Below are 18889 nucleotides of genomic sequence, written 5' to 3' on the forward strand. Positions count from 1 at the left end.
TGAACGGAGCATACCCTGATTTATTTTCACTTACAAGCCAAGGTAAACTATTCTCCATGATACGAATTTCAACGGTGATCATAGATTCAAGCACAAGAATTACCTGCGATCATAGTTACTGCGTAATTATTGAAAAAGCACGCGATAACTGACCGCGCAATGCGCTGCTTGATAAATGATGCGCGTCCAATATTTCGCTCAGGTAAGGTGTTCAATGAAATATGCTGATCGCCTGTTTTGAAGCTATCATGACAGCGAAAACAGCACTAAAGACACACATTCGCATTATCGTCGGTCAATGTAACCGCGATCAGCAAGCAGTTCGTTATGTTGTTTACAGGTGTGCTTGATAACATCACGTAGTTTCTTTCAAGCCTACGAAGCCAGTTTCTGTCGCACACGCACGTTCTAACCAACCTCAGGCGCACATGGTGGAGCGGAGAGAGCGAAAAAGCGTTCGGCTTTTGCTAGGTGTGGAAAGTATGACGAGGCGGCCATATGGTGGAGGCAGTAGAGGCCGTGGCTTGCCGGCGTAACGGCAGACTCCATTGTTCACGTGGTCGTGGCTTCTCTGATTGGTCGGATTGCAAAAACGTCAATAGCTGATGCAACCGCAGGTCAGTTTTCGCGAGGGCATCCCCATCGAAAAACATATAAAGAAATTCTGTCACAACAAGGTTTGTGTGGTTTTTGACAGGGAACCTGTTGTGACTGCAGAAATTTCAGTAGTAACATGATAACTTTGTGTAACTGCCAGAGAAGAGTGCTGCAGAACTACAGCCTGCAGGAAAGTAAAGTATTAAAGAAAAATTATAGAATTACAAATAAGTACTGTCCAATCTGTCTGTTAGCAAAACTAAAAAATATTTTGTCGTGTTTCACACGCCCCGCCGTTGTGGCGCAGTGGTTAAGATGCCCTACTACTGCGCCGGAGTACCCAGGTTCGAACCCCATCGCCGGCGTCTGCGTTTCGATGGAGGCGAAACGGAGCTCTAGAGGCCACTCGCAGAAAGATTCAGAGCTGCTTTTTGACTGTAACTTAACTTTTTACTATCTCGTCTGTTTTTCAGCGTTCTAGTTACGATGCTTCGTATTCTTGACTATGCTCGTCCCGCTTCATTCCTTTTGTTTCGCTGGTAATCATCCACTGAAACTAGAAATAGCATTGGTCGAGAAATGTCATGAATACATTAGCCATGTCAGCTGTATACAAATCTGGAAGCGGCGGCGTCTCTGTTAGTCGAAGCTGTACAGGGCAGCCTCCTTATCCGCCCACGTTAGGTTTTCTTTACGGGGCGTTGTTTGGCTTCCATAGTAATTAAGGCCCATGTACCATGACCAGGTACCACCATGACTTCTTTGTGTGAGGCATTGTATAATTTGCTTTTAAAGGCGAAATACTATATAGGCTCATGAGTGTCCGCCCGTTCGTGATTACTTGTCTGCGCCCACGAGAAATGTCACACTTCGTCGCGAGATTCTGCGGGTACCGCGAGACTGTGACGTCATCATCTGGTGACGTCATCGGTAATGCCCGCACGTGGCGTCATCATGAAGTCACACAAAATCTTACATCGTCATGACGTCACGTCCGGTCATGACCGAGGACTTCACCAGGCGATTCACGCTTACACGTAGCTGACCCCACCGGGCGTCAGATTCAGGCGTCTGGGCGGTACCTCTCACTTGGCGTTTCTTCGAACACCGCACCACACAGCATACAGAAGTAGACGCATTAATGCAGGAATCAGCGGCGTTTCAAGAAGGGATTTCGCCTCATTGCACTTTGGTAGTCCAAAGTGCCCCAAGAATTTTTTTAAGATATTGCAGGAAATGAGAGATGCCCAGACTCGCATTTATTTTCTATAGGTCGTTTGGTAGTTGTTAAGGATTTATCTGGATGGATTTTGTGCGTGTTGCGGCTAATGCGATCGCTGTCCCCTCCAAAAAGTGATGTCTGAATTGTTAACTATTAGCACCGCTACCGTATGGCCTAGGCGTGTTACTGCTATTATGATAAGTGATTTTTTTTCGTTCAAAGGAAAACTATGGTTTATTTTCTTGGGGGGGATTTGAACTCACGATCCTTGACTTGCGAGTAAGATGCGCGATTTACTATAGGCTACGCAGGGCACGCTTGAGCGCCTTGGGAACAAGTGAGAGTTTACATGATGTTTCTTTTTTTTTTTATCTTAAAGTGGTAAGCTGCGACGATATACGTATAAATAAAGCACCGCAGACCGCTAGCCTAAGTGTCCCCCATATGTTCTCCATGGCCGCTGTCATTACAGGTCAGCCGCAAGGGGACACACTTGACGAGGCACCCGCGCAACGATCCCACGAAATGACTCGGCGGCCTCAACTTTTCAAGGCGCTCACCGCAACTGGGCCTTCTTCCCCGGCTGATACCAAAAGTCGGACAGCCCTAATGACTGATGACTATTACGATGAAAAGTAACTTGAGATATTGTTGCGTCGTTTCCTTTTCTATTGTGTCCACTCCGTAAAAAAAAAAAAAAAAAAAAAAAAATGACTGCTTCGTGTGCTTGCAGATATTTTACTCACGTTTCCTTCTCGCATGTCTCCACGCACATCCACACCGAATCCGACGTCTTTTCTAGCATCCTGTTAAAGGAACAACAAACCAAATACGTTAAGTGTAAGAGAAAAAAAATTACAAGGGTTCAACGCTGCTGAACCAAATATTGAGCGAAAGCATTAGCTGCGGGTGACCGAGCATTCTTTCTCTCTATTTCTTCTTCCTCAGCCCACATATAAAGCCCCGCTTTAACCAAGCCGTATGAACGTGCCTTAGTGGCCTATAGGGGTAACGTGAATGCTAGGGTCTTAGCAGGTTGATTCCGACATAACCGTCCCGTGTGAAACGAGAGACCCAAGTTGGCAGCTCCTACCAGCCCACATCGCCTAGTGTCACGTGGGGTGTGACGTCACAGCGTCACGTGGTTAAGACGTGGCTACCGGCCGCGCTACGCGGAAAGCTCAAAACCTAGAGTAGTACTGCTTCCGCAATAAAATGCTGAGTTTCTGACTGTGCTGGACCTTGGATAGGGATGGCTGGTGTGATGGTATAAGGGCTGGTACAGATTATATCACTGGATATTACGCCTGATCTTCCTCGCTCTCCTGGCCTCTGTCACCTTTGCCGGGCTTGTGTATACTACCAGGGACTGCACTTAAAATGGTGACTGCATGCGAGTACAAATCAATCCCAGCTTTTTTCAACATCATCAATACTGCTCAATTCAACATATAACGCGTTTCTCTCGGCTGCATTAATTGTTTATATCGGTGCTCTGCTTCTAGCCCATGATATGGTATTTATGGCAGTCTTTTAAGCGATCTAGGACAACAATGAATGAAGCATGATTTAGGCGGACTGCAATCAAACAGCCAAATTATCGCACTCTATGCTATGTCTCATCCAGGCTAAATTGCCGTTCACTCGAACAGCATTAGCTACGTTGAATGTTAAAAGAATATTGTTCACTCACTTCCTGTCACGCATGTCTTGTCCAGAAAGGGGAACACCAATGAGCTTTCGCTGACGGTTGTCCACACCACACAGATTGCCGAAGCTGTCCGCGTGGTGCAGCAGACGCACGTAGTCCCGCCGCGAGGCAGCTGCTATTGCAACGCACACCTACGCGCGGACACGAATAAAAAAAGTTGTGACTATTTGTGCCCGGTTGTACGAAACTTTTCCTGCGGGCTGATTCGCATTTAATTACTCTGTCTCGGCAGCGAAAGCAGAGCAATGCTGTCATTTAAAAATCATTATTGATAACAACGTTTTATAACTTACCACAACATAGGAGGCATTCGTCATATGACCTCCTTCTTCCAGGTACGTGTCCGAGTTTCCCGCTCTTGTGTATGAGGCGCGACCATACAAATTTTACACTATAGTTTTTGACATTAGTGTTTATTATGTAATACCGCTTTCTGAGTGGAATAATTTTCCTACAGTAGCTGTCGCTGTTGATGGCGACGATTTGCCTGGGACCACGTTGTCTCATTCACCAAAGTCTTCGAATCCTGTCTCAGCTTCAACATAAGCTCTGTATGACCCTCACCACTGTAATGCCTTCGACTGCTGCGAATAGGCGGTTAAAGGCAATGAATAAAACGAACACTTTCAATTAGGAACTGTATAATGCAGGCGGCGTGCAGCTAATTTTTTTTTACTCTAAAGAATTAATGGGTGATAATTTACAGCAATCAATTAGCTATACTTCAAAATTCGCAATGAAAAAGAAAACATAATCCACCGCTGAAACTAAAGCGCTTACACTAAATTGACGACACAAACAGAAAACAAGCGGGTCAAACTAAAATTCTATTAGCGCAAGAAAAAAAGAACGAAATAGGAAAAGATCCGCGAAAGCTGCGATGTTCCGCTATGCTGCAGCCTTGTTTAATAAACAATTTTTCCTCGCTCCGTATGGATCCTTCTTGACGGAATTTTATCCACTTACACTTATTTTCAATTTCTTCATTTTTTCTTTTTTTCTACATTCCATTATTTCCTTCTATTCTGCTCCTTTTTCTCTTCTATTTTCCTCTCCTGTTTTGACCTTGCTTTGCTTTTTGCTCTGATGTTTGTATTGCCGTGGCCCGGCCAGCTTGAGGACCTAGCTAAAGTAACTCAAGCAAAATAATAATTAAAATTACAACTGCCTATAACTCTAACGGTATCCAATAGCTGGCTCTTGTATTAAAAAGTAAAAATTTGGAACAGGCACCCAAGACTGCTTGCGTATACAGTAACAATGAACCATGACTACGCTTAATGTTCGTACAGACTCTGCACCTTATAGTACATTACTAGTAAAATGTTAACTCTGCGGAGCAATCCTACTAATCCTACGTTGCACAATGTACATGAGAATACGTCGTATGAATAATTGACCATATATGCTTTCTGACACACGTTACAGCACCTAAAACCGGCGCGATGACGCCATCCGAATTTCCTACCACGGACGCCGAATATGGCTATTTGATGCAGCCGCCACTGGCCCATCAATCAGTGTCCAGCCGTGCCGCCAGCTAGTTAGCACCTACCAGACCGCTATGAATGCCGCCCATGTTCATAGGAGCGGCATGTGCATATTAAGCGGGCCCGTTTTAATTCAGCCGTACGAACTTGCCTTGCACGGATGCGGAGCAGAGTTTCTCGCTTGGATTCGATTCATTGCTCAAATGTGCTGTTCAGGCTGGCAGCTTCAGCGCATTCGTCTAAGACTTGATCTTGTGACGTCACACAAGCAGCCGACAAATCAGTGCTATTCACTGACACCTGCCCACTACCCCGTTCCGGAGGCATGCTCGTGAGGTGTGCCGGACAGATGCACAGACAGACATACCCCCCTCTGAGCCTGCAATCCTTACCTCAGACCGAACACCGTGCCTGCCGGTGACGTGCTAGTTATTTCTTTAGCCATTTCTGTACACGTCGACTGCTTTTCACGTAATACGGCTAGTAATGCTCTAATATTGCTACAGCAATTGTTGACATTACTATAATATTAGTGTCCTGGTCACCGGCGAAACACTGCAATGCACAGACAGACATACGCCCTCCGAGATTGCAATCCTTACCTCTCCTGTTTTGACCTTGCTTTGCTTTTTGCTCTGATGTTTGTATTGCCGTGGCCCGGCCAGCTTGAGGACCTAGCTAAAGTAACTCAAGCAAAATAATAATTAAAATTACAACTGCCTATAACTCTAACGGTATCCAATAGCTGGCTCTTGTATTAAAAAGTAAAAATTTGGAACAGGCACCCAAGACTGCTTGCGTATACAGTAACAATGAACCATGACTACGCTTAATGTTCGTACAGACTCTGCACCTTATAGTACATTACTAGTAAAATGTTGACTCTGCGGAGCAATCCTACTAATCCTACGTTGCACAATGTACATGAGAATACGTCGTATGAATAATTGACCATATATGCTTTCTGACACACGTTACAGCACCTAAAACCGGCGCGATGACGCCATCCGAATTTCCTACCACGGACGCCGAATATGGCTATTTGATGCAGCCGCCACTGGCCCATCAATCAGTGTCCAGCCGTGCCGCCAGCTAGTTAGCACCTACCAGACCGCTATGAATGCCGCCCATGTTCATAGGAGCGGCATGTGCATATTAAGCGGGCCCGTTTTAATTCAGCCGTACGAACTTGCCTTGCACGGATGCGGAGCAGAGTTTCTCGCTTGGATTCGATTCATTGCTCAAATGTGCTGTTCAGGCTGGCAGCTTCAGCGCATTCGTCTAAGACTTGATCTTGTGACGTCACACAAGCAGCCGACAAATCAGTGCTATTCACTGACACCTGCCCACTACCCCGTTCCGGAGGCATGCTCGTGAGGTGTGCCGGACAGATGCACAGACAGACATACCCCCCTCTGAGCCTGCAATCCTTACCTCAGACCGAACACCGTGCCTGCCGGTGACGTGCTAGTTATTTCTTTAGCCATTTCTGTACACGTCGACTGCTTTTCACGTGATACGGCTAGTAATGCTCTAATATTGCTACAGCAATTGTTGACATTACTATAATATTAGTGTCCTGGTCACCGGCGAAACACTGCAATGCACAGACAGACATACGCCCTCCGAGATTGCAATCCTTACCTCAGGCCGAACACCATGTCTGCCGGCGACGTGCCAGTTATTTCTTCAGCCATTTCTGTACACGCCAACTGCTTTTCACGTAATACTGGTAGTAATTTTCTAATATTGCTACAACCATTGTTGACATCACTATAATATTAGTGTGCTGGTCACTGGCGAAACACTGCAAAGCGTTCCGCTACAGTAGAAGCTAACCTTGCATTAGAATACTCCTGCTTACTCACCTCTCCCTATTTGCATCCGCAGCTATACCGAATGTCGAGAGAGAGAGAGAGTTAACTGTATATTGAGTTCTTAGTTTTGTTGCGGTAGCCGAGCATTCTTGATCTTGCGGCGGGCAGACCCTTACTCCAAATCCCCCAGGCAGTTGCTCCCTGCTTGACTAGAGTCAGCAGCTGTCGCATAGTGTCCTCGCTGGCAAGCATGCCCTCCCACTGCGCTGTACTCGGGTTGTCTAATCTAGAATTCACACTCGATCGTAGCCCTACACTCCCAAGTTACGTGATAGAGAGTTGGCATTGCTTTTGCACCATGGACAGTTCTCGGAGGGGGAAAACAGTTGCGGCCGAACAGGACATACCGGTCTGGTAGCAATGATGACCTGAAATCATATGACTCCGTCTAGTAAAATTATTGCCGATACAGACAACGACCATCCAGAATTTTGAAAATGAGGGTATTCGAGAACAGGAAAATATTATTTTGGTGCTAAAATATCTGTGGAGGCAGTTTATTTTATTTTGTATATTTATTCCAGTACGCATAATGGCACCGAATATATTATGATTTTTTCTTCGCGGTTAAGCCTCATTATTTATAACTCGGCTAAAGTTAATTGTACATACAAAAACAACACGAAAGGGTTGATCGAAGGAACATGCACTGGAAAAATCTTTCTGTAAGGTGGCCTTTCGTACGACAGTTTCAAACTTGTTTTCATGATTTTTTATTTTATCTTCCGTCTACGCCACTTTTTAAACAAGAGCGATTATAAGACTATAAGCAGCCTTGACATCGCAAGCTGCCGCTACAGTTTCAATGCCGCAAAAATAAACTGCCCAGATAATAATGTTTTACAAAACGTCTAGAATAAGCACTTTCATGTACAAGCGCGTGATTAAGAACTTCCGGAAGTTGTGCGAGCACGTCCCGTGCCCTCAACTACAAGTACTCCTCGCAGGTCACGATATTTCTTTGCATTTTTTGCGTTCCGAGGTAAAGATCAATGGCAGACGAGATCCATATGTGCACACTTTCTTCTATATAGCCGTCTGCGATCGATTTCAAACTTGTATGTGACATCACCATTCATATTTTGATCATGTGACGATGAGGTCGGGGGTGTAAAACAGGCGTTGCTCTAGGAAATGCACGAGCATCGAAGATCGATACGACCGTCCCGCGTTCAGACCGAGCGATATCGGTAACGACCACGAACCTACGTCTCTGCACGGTCGTTACCGCTACAGTTCACGGATGAACACAGTTCCATGTCGCTACTATCGCCGTTTTAATCTCTTCCGTTCGCCTGCGTCATTATCATAGCACTCGAATGGAAGCTCGACGGTAATGTTTTACGCGACATAAGTGCTTTCTATGCACAAATTTAGCGACGAACATCTGGTGCTCGTGCTTGGCAGCGTCGGCAACGAAGGAGATTTCATCGGGACATTTCAGTCAGGCACTTACACCACTACGCGCAAGAATGATCTTTCCCCTTTTCATAATTTAGGAGATTCACGAAAGCAGCTGTATGAGACATTTTTTTTATCGAGTGACTCTATTACTTCCACTCAAAAAGATTTTGACTTTCCTGAGACGCTTCACCGTTTCTGCCACTAACAGCCAGCAATATAGTTACGGGATAAGCGGTGTAAACTGAAGGTTGTACAGGCCTATGCACCTACATGTAGTTATGATGACCAGGCAGTTGAAAGCTTCTACGAAGATGTAGAATCGGCAATGCGAAAAGTAAAGACGCAGTATACTGTACTAATGGGCGACTTCAATGCTAAGGTAGGGAAAAAACAGGCAGGAAACATGGCAGTAGGTGACTATGGCATTGGTTCTAGGAATAGCAGGGGGGAGTTACTAGTTGAGTTTGCAGAGCGCAGTAACTTACGAATCATGAATACCTTCTTCAGCAAACGGAAGAACCGGAAATGGACATGGAAAAGTCCTAACGGAGAGACTAAAAATGAAATCGACTTCATAATGTGTTCAACCCCCGCCATTGTGCAGGATGTAGAGGTAATCGGGAAAGTGCGATGCAGTGACCACAGGATGGTAAGGTCCCGAATTAGCCTAAATCTGAAGAAGGAACCCATCAAAGAATTAGCGGTGAGGGGGAGGGCAGAAGAGTTCAGGATCTCGCTACAGAATAGGTATTCAGCTCTAACTGAGGATGGCGACATTACCCTAGAGGCAAGGAACAATAATTTCAGAGATATCATTACTGAGTGCGCGGTAGAAGTAGGCGGTAGGATAGTTAGAGAGGATACCGGTAAGCTAGACGAAAGATTTGATTAAGAAACGCCAGAGTATGAAAGCTTCCAATCCAACAGACCAGATCGAATTGGCCGAGATATCAAAGCTAATCAATAAGCGCAAGGTGGCCGATATAAGGAAGTATAACATGGAGAAAATTGAGCATGCTGTAAAGAACGGGGGAAGCCTTAAAGCGGTAAAGAAGAAATTGGGCATAGGCAATTGAAACCAGATCTATGCGATAAGGGACAAGGCGGGCAACGTCATCACTAATATGGACAAGATAATCAAAGTAGCCGAGGAGTTCTATACAGATCTCTACAGTAGCCAAAGTAGTCAGGACATTAATGAGATTGGCGGTAGGGAAAAACAGACAGACGTTCCACCAGTGACGAAGGACGAGATCAAGAAAGCATTAGAAACTATGAAAAGGGGGAAATCAGCTGGAGAAGATCAGATAACTACAGATTTGCTAAAGGACGGGGGGGGATATCGTGCTAGAGAAACTGGCTACCCTCTATACGCAGTGCCTGATGTCATCTACGGTATCGGAACCATTGAAGAATGCAAACATTATCCTCATTCACAAGAAAGGGGACTCTAAGTACCTTAAAAATTACAGACCAATCAGCTTACTGTCTGTTACGTATAAGGTATTTACTAAGGTAATCGCTAATAGAATCAGGACAACCTTAGACTGCAATCAAGCAAAGGATCAAGCAGGGTTTCGGAAACGGTACTCTACTATCGATCATATCCATACCATCAATCAAGTGATAGAAAAATGCTCGGAATATAACCAGCAATATAACACATAGCATTCATTGATTACGAAAAAGCATTTGACTCAGTTGAAACCTCGGCGGTGATGCAGGCATTGCGAAATCGGGTTGTAGACGAGCCGTACGAGAAAGTGCTGGAAGATATATATAGTGGCTGCATAGCAACCATAGTTCTGCATAAAGAAAGTAACAAAATTCCCATAAAGAAAGGTGTTAGGCAAGGAGACACAATCTCCCCAGTACTATTCACAGCTTGTTTAGAGGAAGTATTCAGAGACTTGGAATGGGAGCAGTTAGGGATAAGGGTAGATGGCGTAATCTGCGATTTGCTGATGACATTGTCTTGCTAAGCAACTCGAGGGATGAACTGCAAAAAATGATTGATGGCCTAGACAGAAAAAGTAGAAAGGTAGGCTTGAAAATGAATATTCAGAAGACTAAGGTAATGTTCAACAGCCTCGGGAAGAAACAGCAGTTTACATTAGGTAGCGAAATACTGGAAGTAATAGGCGAATATGTCTACTTAGGACAGGTAGTAACCGCAGATCCGGACCATGAAAAGGAAATAACAAGAAGAATAAGATTGGGATGGTGCGCATTTGGCAAGCACTCGCAGATTATGACTAGCAGCTTACCGGTATCGCTCAAGAAGAAAGTATACAACAGTTGCATCTTGCCTGTACTCACCTATGGGGCTGAAACGTGGAGGCTAACCAAGAGAGTTCTACTTAAGTTGAGGACAACCCAGAGGGCTATGGAACGAAAAATGGTAGGGATAGCATTAAGAGATAGAAAACTGTGCAGAGTGGGTCAGAGAAATAACTCAAGTTACCGACATTCTAGTGGAAATTAAGAAGAAGAAATGGATATGGGCAGGACATGTAGTGCGAAGAGAGGATAACCGATGGTGGCTTAGGGTAACAAACTGGATTCCAAGGGAAGGAAAGCGTAGCAGGGGGCGGCAGAAAGTTAGCTGGGCGGATGAGATTAAGAAGTTCGCAGGGGTCAATTGGATGCAGCTAGCACAGAACCGGGTTAAGTGGAGAAATATGGGAGAGGCCTTCGCCCTGCAGTGGGTATAATCAGGCTGATGATGATGATGATGACAACGCCGTCGAAAACAGACGAGCAGACTGATGCAATGGCTGAGAGTGGACTCTGGTGAGACGAACATTTTACTCGGCTGACTTAGGCGCAAAAGGAAGGAAGAAGGGAGGGGGGGGGGGGGGGGGGGGGGACTTAGAAAGAGCTGAAAACTCCGTTGCAGAAACGGCGACAGTTGCATTACAAGCGCGCTTGGCAATCGTCAAATACGATCACTGCTGTTCTTAGCCACGGTTCGTTTAAAGCTACCGAAAAGCGCAGACTACAATCTCGCATAACCTAGTAGCGTTCGCCGCAGCTTCAATCATGTTAAATAAATCTGGCTGCACCTTGCGTCAGAAACAAAGTGATAGAACCCCGTGCTAACGGCTTTGAGTATAGAAGAAATGAAACAAAGTTACAGTGAATCGCTCAGTTCCTACTACAGAAACACTATTTCGATGCTTCGCACTGAAGGAAAAGAAAGGAGGAAAAAAGGCGCAAATTTTGCACAGTGGACTTTCATCCCAATGCTGAGATGTTGCGACTCTGTCGGTAACGACTTCATAGTCAAGGGCGCCCATTCAGTGAAGAATTTTGTATGGGCCGAAGCAGCAACACTCAAACTTTTCGCTAAGTCAGCCCCTTCCAAAGGGCGTCCTTACCCACGTACGATCGCCGCGGGCTTAGATTATAGCAGCAGACATTTGTGTGCCGTTGGTTCTTGATCCGTACTCATTCAAGCCATCGGGCACCTTCAGGTCGCTTGAGGTAGACAGCGGCCATTGTCCTCATCGTGAGGTTAAGCCGCATTTCATCGAGAGTGATCCTAATCCTCCCTGCCGAGACCGAGCCACACGGCGTCATATAGGCACGCTTCTGCATTCATGGTGTTGTACGCGAAGACAGATAGGCAATAATGGCGTCACTGGGTAGTCATCAAAGAAAGTTCGTGGCTTCAAACCGCTTTCTGATCATGCTTTCCAATGCAAAAAAAAAAAAAGCGCCTCGAAGTGACTCTACCGATTACCTTCATGAGTACAAAATCACCACCGTTTTAGACCACGCTCCTTGAAAAGCTGAACAATGAATTGTGGGATAGGGTGCGGAATCCATCTGCCACGTCAAATACCGTGAAACCAGTCGCCCAAGTTCTGATTTATATCCAGAAATTTGGACAAGTACTGAGAAAGACTTTTTAACATGAGTTTCTAACATGCTTAAAACTGCACCATAACAATAAATCTGCATATCCTCCCTCGGCAGGCAAATACACGGATGTGTGTGTGTGTGTGTGTGTGTGTGTGTGTGTGTGTGTGTGTGTGTGTGTGTGTGTGTGTGTGTGTGTGTGTGTGTGTGTGTGTGTGTGTGTGTGTGTGTGTGTGTGTGTGTGTGTGTGTGTGTGTGTGTGTGTGTGTGTGTGTGTGTGTGTGTGTGTGTGTGTGTGTGTGTGTGTGTGTGTGTGTGTGTGTGTGTGTGTGTGTGTGTGTGTGTGTGTGTGTGTGTGTGTGTGTGTGTGTGTGTGTGTGTGTGTGTGTGTGTGTGTGTGTGCGTGCGTGCGTGCGTGCGTGCGTGCGTGCGTGCGTGCGTGTGTGTGTGTGTGTGTGTGTGTGTGTGCGTGCGTGCGTGCGTGCGTGCGTGCGTGTGTGTGTGTGTGTGTGTGTGTGTGAGAGAGAGAGAGAGAGAGAGAGAGAGAGAGAGAGAGAGAGAGAGAGACCTCCTTTTGCGGAATGCTGAAACGATGCTATTCATGTCAAGACAGGGAGGAGCTGTGACAGGCACATACACCACCATATTCTTATTGTTCTGGCCCTCGGCTTCATATGACATAAAAAAGCATAATATGGAGAAAATAGACCATGCCCTCAAGAATGGTGGTAGGTTTCAAGCGGCGAACATTAAATTGGGCGTAGGCAAAAATCAGATGCATGCGCTGAGGGACAAGGCGGGCAATGTCATGACTGATATTGACAAGATAATCAATGTAGCCGAGCAGTTAAATACTGACCTGTACAGAAGCCAATGCAATGAGGACAATGAGATTAGCAGCAGTGAAGAGCAATCAGATATTCAGCCAGTAACAAAATACGAGGTTAAGAAAGCTTTAGAAGCTATGAAAAGGGAGAAAGCAGTTCGGGAGGATAAGGTACTACATATTTGTTGAAAGACGGTGGAGCTATCGGCCCAGAAGAACTGGCAATCCTGTGTTCAAAATGCTTGAAGAGGTCGACGGTACCAGAACCTTGGAAGAACACTAAAATTATATTAAATCGCAAAAAAGGGGACGCTAAGGATTTGAACAATTACAGCTTACTATCTGTTACATATAAAGCATTTATTAACACAATCGATATTAGAATCAGGGAAACCTTAGACTTCAACCGACCAAAGGACCAGGTAGATTTTCGGAAACGGTACTCTACCATTGGTCATATCCCTATATTATGATGCAATATAAAAATGTCCGTAATTTAACCAACCCCTATACATATAGCATTAATCGATTACGATAAAATATTTGACTCAGTAGAAACCTACGCAGTCATGCAGGCATTGGGAAACCGAAGTGTAGCCAATAAATATGTGAAAGTACTGAAAGATATCTGCAGTGGCTACACATCAACCATAGTTATCTATAAAGAAAACAGAATCCCCATGAAGGGAGATGTTAGGCAAGGACGCACTGTCTCCCCCAGTACTATTCACAGCTTACTTACAGGAAGTATTCAGAGACATGGTATGGGAGCAGTTAGGAATAAGGGTTGATGGAGAATAGCTCAGTAATTTGCGATTCGCGAATGGCATTGTCTTGCCAAATAACTGGGGCGACGAACTGCAAAGAATGATATAATATGCAGAAGACTAGGGTAATGTTCAACAGCCTCGGAAAGAACACCAGTTTCCAATCGGTTGTGGAGCACTGAAAGTGGTAGGTGAATACGTCTAGTTAGGACTGGTACATAACCGCAGATCCGGACCACGAAAGGGAAATAACCAGGAAATAACCAGGAGAATAATAACGGGATGGAGAGCATTTGGCAAGTGCTCTAGATTATAACTGGCAGCTTACCGGTACTCAGAAGGAATGTACATAACAATTGCATCTTATCAGTACTCACCTATGGGACAGAAATGTGGAGGCCAACAAAAAGGGTTCTACTTGAGTTGAGGACAACGCAGAAGAATATGGAATTAAAAACGGCAGGTGTAAAGTTGAGAGATAGGAAACGTGCAGAGTGGGTCAGATAAATATCTCGAGTTAATTACATTTTAGTGGAAATTAGAAAGAAAAAACGGGAATGGGAAGGACGTGTAGTTCGAAGAGAGGATGACCGATGGTCACCAGGGTTAAAATATTGGATTCCAAAGGAAGGAAAGCGTAGCAGGGGCGGCGGAAAGTTAGGTATGCAGGGATCAAGTGGATGCGACTAGCGCAAGGCCGGTTAATGGGAGGAGTGTGAGAGACGCCCCCACGCTAGAGTGGTTATAGTCCAGCTGATGATGATGATGCTGACCCTTCTACGGCCTGGATATACAGTGACTAAAATATACTTGGCGCTTCGAATTGGCTTCTCGTGTCGCCCCCACCCCGGTCGTGCGACCGCTCCAAGAGATAAATTCTGCTTGCAGATGACTGCGGTACCGCAAAGCAAAAACAGTGCCTGCAGCCAGGACTCTGCAAGTAGGCGCGAGCTCGGCGACTGAGCCTACGTGTCGCGCTCCCCGCGCATTGTTCGCATGTAGGGGTTTATGGCCATTTTCAGAGAATCCTGCTCTTGGGCGGTTGGAAAGTTAAGCGCGGGGAAGGCTCTACATACATCTCAGTTCAGAACCCATCTAGCCGTTCCGCTGAAATAGGGCGCTTTATTAATTGGTTTTTCCCCGCACCTCGCCGACGCCTAGCTGAATGCAGGCGCTGTGGATATCTGTACAGTACTTTACAGCGAGCACGGCTGGTGGCTGTGGCGTTAGAATGTAAGTGTGCTTTTAATATTTCGATGTTTGACAAACTGAGTCTCTCTGCCTTGTATTAACGGAGGAGAGATTGAACGAATACTTGGAAATGACGCTGCGCTCTAAATAAAACAAACTCGTGAGCATTGGCCATTCGAAATTTGAAGAAAACTCACCGGTTGACTCCAGTAAACGCTTTCCCTATTGTTCACGGATATGATCCCCATAATGCTATTTAAGGAAGCGTTTTGGCGCCAAAAAGAAAGAGACTTGGACGGGAGACTCTCGGTGAGGAGTCTGAGTAGGGAGTGTTCGGACCGGGTCAAAGTTTGCGCTGACCGCGCTCCAAAAAACGAGGGACCACTACGAGCAGCGCAACGCGAATTGAGTCGTCGGTCAGGCAGGACAGGGCCTCGCTGCCAGCGAACCTTTGTCTGACCTTCCCGATCGTTTCGTATGGCAGCGAGTCTAAAAAGGTGGTTTGGTTATTGCGATTTTAACGTCCCAAAGCAACTCAACCTATGTGAGACGCCTTAGTGGACTTCAGAAATTTTGACCACCTGGGGTTCTTTAACGTGCACTAACATCGCACAGCACTAACATTGCTTTTCGCCTCCATCGAAAAACGGCTGCCGAGGCCGGGATTCGATCCCGCGTCCTTGGGAACAGTAGTCGAGCGCCGTAACCACTGTGCCACCCCGGCTTTTTTTTTTTCTTTATTGCCGGTCATCACCAACACAAAACAAAACCAACAAAAATGCGCTACAAACAGAATGCTCACAGCAGAGAGGTTACCACAAGCATGACACTGTTAATACAGAAGCCGGCAGGCTCGTACGAGTTGCCTTTGTCAAGTTAAAATTCCTTCAGCTCGCATAGTGGTTCGACTCTTGAAATCCAGACTGGCACAGTGGTCTTCAATTTGTGAATTTCAACCAATGCGTGTATACTCTCGCGAAAGTAGAGCCTTGCAGGGCGGGCGTCAGGGTCACAGTGAAAACCCGCCATACCGAAGTGTAAAAATTATTCTGTTATCCCAATGTCCTTCTCCGATCATTATCTGGTAAAATGCACTATAGGAGCTAGAAGCCCGAGCTAAAGTTTTGTGTGGGACCTTTGGAAGTTGAATTCCAAACTTTTAGAAGACGATAACTTAATCGAAATTATTGTACAGAAGCTAAATGAAATAAATAAACGACCTAACAGCAGCATTGGGGAGTAATGGGAACTGTGCAAGCAAGAAATTAAAATGAAAGCGATAGAAAGAGCCAGCTATATTCGCCATAATGAAAAGCGAGAAGAAGCAGGCCTAAGATCAACATTAAAGAAGTTAATAGCGCAGGAGTGTAAGGAGCCGGTGGTTTACAAAGAGGACATATAAAAAAGAAAATAGAATTATTAGACGAGGACCGACATCGAGGAGCGCTCGTTTGCGCCAGGGCCGAAAGATGGGTCGCCGGCGAGACGCCCACTAAGCGGGCTCTGGGTCTTGAAAAAGCACAGGCTCATCGAAAGGACATAACCGAAGTAGAATGGAACGGAAGCCTCGTGACAGATAAGAACGACATTGCACGTGCGTTCTTCGACTATTATCAGGAGCTGTTTGCTTTTCGGGACATGAAGTTGGAGACGTTTAAGCAGGTGTTTCTTTCCTCCTTGCCACGACTGGATGCCACCACAAAAGAAAAGTTACAGCTGCCGATTTCCGATGACGAGGTTGAACGCGCAATTGATAATCTGAACCCAGGAAAGTCGCCTGGGCCGGATGGTTTGAGAGCAGCCTTTTATAAAGCATTCAAGCTAGATCTGTCCCCATTGTTAGCTGCAGTATTTAACGAAGGCTATGACTTGGTGCACTCCCTCCTTCGTTCGCATCCTCACACACAGTGTTAATTCCTAAGTCAAACCAAACAGAGAAACTAAAATTTGTGACGTCATACAGGCCTATTTATTTAACAAATGTGGATTACAAAATACTGATGAAAGTTCTGGCAGCCAGGCTACAGACAGTGATAAAATATATCGTTGGCTCCCACCAGAGGTGTGGTATAAAGGGCCGGTCCATTACAACAAATATTCATAAGGCGAGGTGCGTGCTGGAATGTTGTGACGTTGCTTGCGCGAGGGTCGCGTTTCTTTAGCCCGACCTAGAAAAGGCGTTTGACTGTGTTCAACATGATGCATTGTTTGCAATATTGGATTATATCAATGTTGGTTCCATTATCAGAGAGGGCGTAGCCCTGGCGTACCGAAACTGCACAACGCGATTGATTGTTAATAAGGTAGGGAACCCATAAATGTGCGGCGTTCGGTACGTCAGGGTTGTCCCCTCAGCCCTCTTCTCAAAATAACGGCTTGAGAGGCTAGTTGGTGCATCATCATATTCAGATATGTGGCGCAAACAAAGACAAACACAGGAGAAGATCCACAACACACGCCCTCTTCTATTCTGCATTTATATCGAAACTTTATACCTGTCTATTATGCAAAATCCATCTGTTCAGGGCTTTCAACTGTACATGTCTGAGGGCAAACTTTTGGCGTACGCTGATGATGTAGCAGAGTTTTGTGCGAACAAAGAAAGTATTCGCGCCGCAGTTGAAGTTGTGAAAGATTTTAGTGCGACCACAGGAAGTCCAGTAAACTGGGGAAAGTGTCTTGGCTTCTGGCACGGGGCGTGGACATCAACGCCTGACTTTTTGCCAACGTTACATGGGTTACAATACCCGTGAAGTATTTGGGCGTACCTCTAGAATTTTATGAAGAGAGCAAGCCATTTTGGCGCGCCCAAGTTCAGGAAATACGGGAGAAGGCTGACAAGTGGAAAGGAGTGCCGCTGTCTATCTTTGCACGAACCACTGTATGTAATCTATTTTTTGTTGCCAAGGTGTGGTACGTCATGCAAGCACTTCATTGTTCTAGGTTGAGTGTTCAAAAGCTACACCGAATCTTTGCTGTGTTTGTATGGGCATCAAGCTAGGAAAGATGTCGTCGGGATAACCTGTTCCGGCCAATTAAAGACGGAAGTCTCGGGCTTGCTCACTTATTCGTGCGCCAGCTTGTAAACAGATTTATTTTCCTTCGCGACGTTACCGACCCCTTTTTTCGCACTGTGTGCCAAGTGAGGCTCGCGCGGGCGTTGCCCAATTTCGTTGTTGCCACGGAAAGCATGCCAGGGCGTCTTTCTAGTTTTTTCAAAGGGGTTGTCGGCAGTGTTCGAATTCTGTCAGCTCGCTTCTCGACAGAGAACTTAAGTTCAGTGAAAAAGAAGAACCTGTATAAAGCTGTTTGTGACGGCTTCTCTGTTCCTGTGTACAGAGCCTTGTATAGCGGCCGTCTAGGTCAAGACGTACTGAAGCGTGTCAAAAGAATGCCAGTTTATCTTGGGGTAAAGACGTTTTTCTTTAAGTTACATACAGGAACATTATCGGTACAAACGTTTTTTGAAAGCAAGAGCTTTTATCTGCCATGGGGTTCACTTTGTTTAATATGTAAACAGCCAGAGACAATAGACCATGTATTTCTGCACTGTTGGGAAGGCGTCTATTTTTGGGATGTCCTGCAACGAACTTTTAAAAAAGAATTGCCATTAGACTCACTCGGGATTAGATTCCTGCCGACTGAAAATAATGATGGGATTCCACTTGATACGGTTATGCTAATAGGCCTGCACAGTCTATGGCGGTCCTGCGCCACCCCGGCGGGGCGCGAGTGTAAAAAGTGTGTAAATAGGGTTAATAACTTAATTTCATGTGTGCCAAAGAAGTTCGCTTATCCTTATCATCCTTCAGCAGCGTGTCGCAGTCCAACGGATATCTCCGCCGAGGACCTTACGTTGAGAATCATCACTCAAGTTTAACTCATTTTCATAAGGAAATAGTAGAAGGATAAAGCTATTTTAAACTTAATCATTCTTATC

General features: G+C 45.5%; 1 protein-coding gene across 1 annotated transcript in view; it reads right to left on the minus strand.

Annotated features, from left to right (window-relative positions):
- LOC146179057 (choline transporter-like protein 1) overlaps positions 1-18889 on the minus strand; it is a 79230-nt gene that overhangs the window by 45234 nt on the left and 15107 nt on the right. Inside the window, exons 3-4 of the mRNA XM_084579838.1 lie at positions 3513-3661; positions 2566-2625 (exon numbers count right to left, since the gene is read on the minus strand). Of these exons, the coding sequence (XP_084435964.1) occupies positions 2566-2625; positions 3513-3661 (209 nt within the window). The remainder of the gene's footprint in view (positions 1-2565; positions 2626-3512; positions 3662-18889) is intronic.

This window comes from Amblyomma maculatum, chromosome 9 (genome assembly GCF_055883805.1).
Source record: "Amblyomma maculatum isolate TAMU_Amacu chromosome 9, ASM5588380v1, whole genome shotgun sequence".
Lineage (NCBI taxonomy): Eukaryota > Metazoa > Arthropoda > Arachnida > Ixodida > Ixodidae > Amblyomma > Amblyomma maculatum.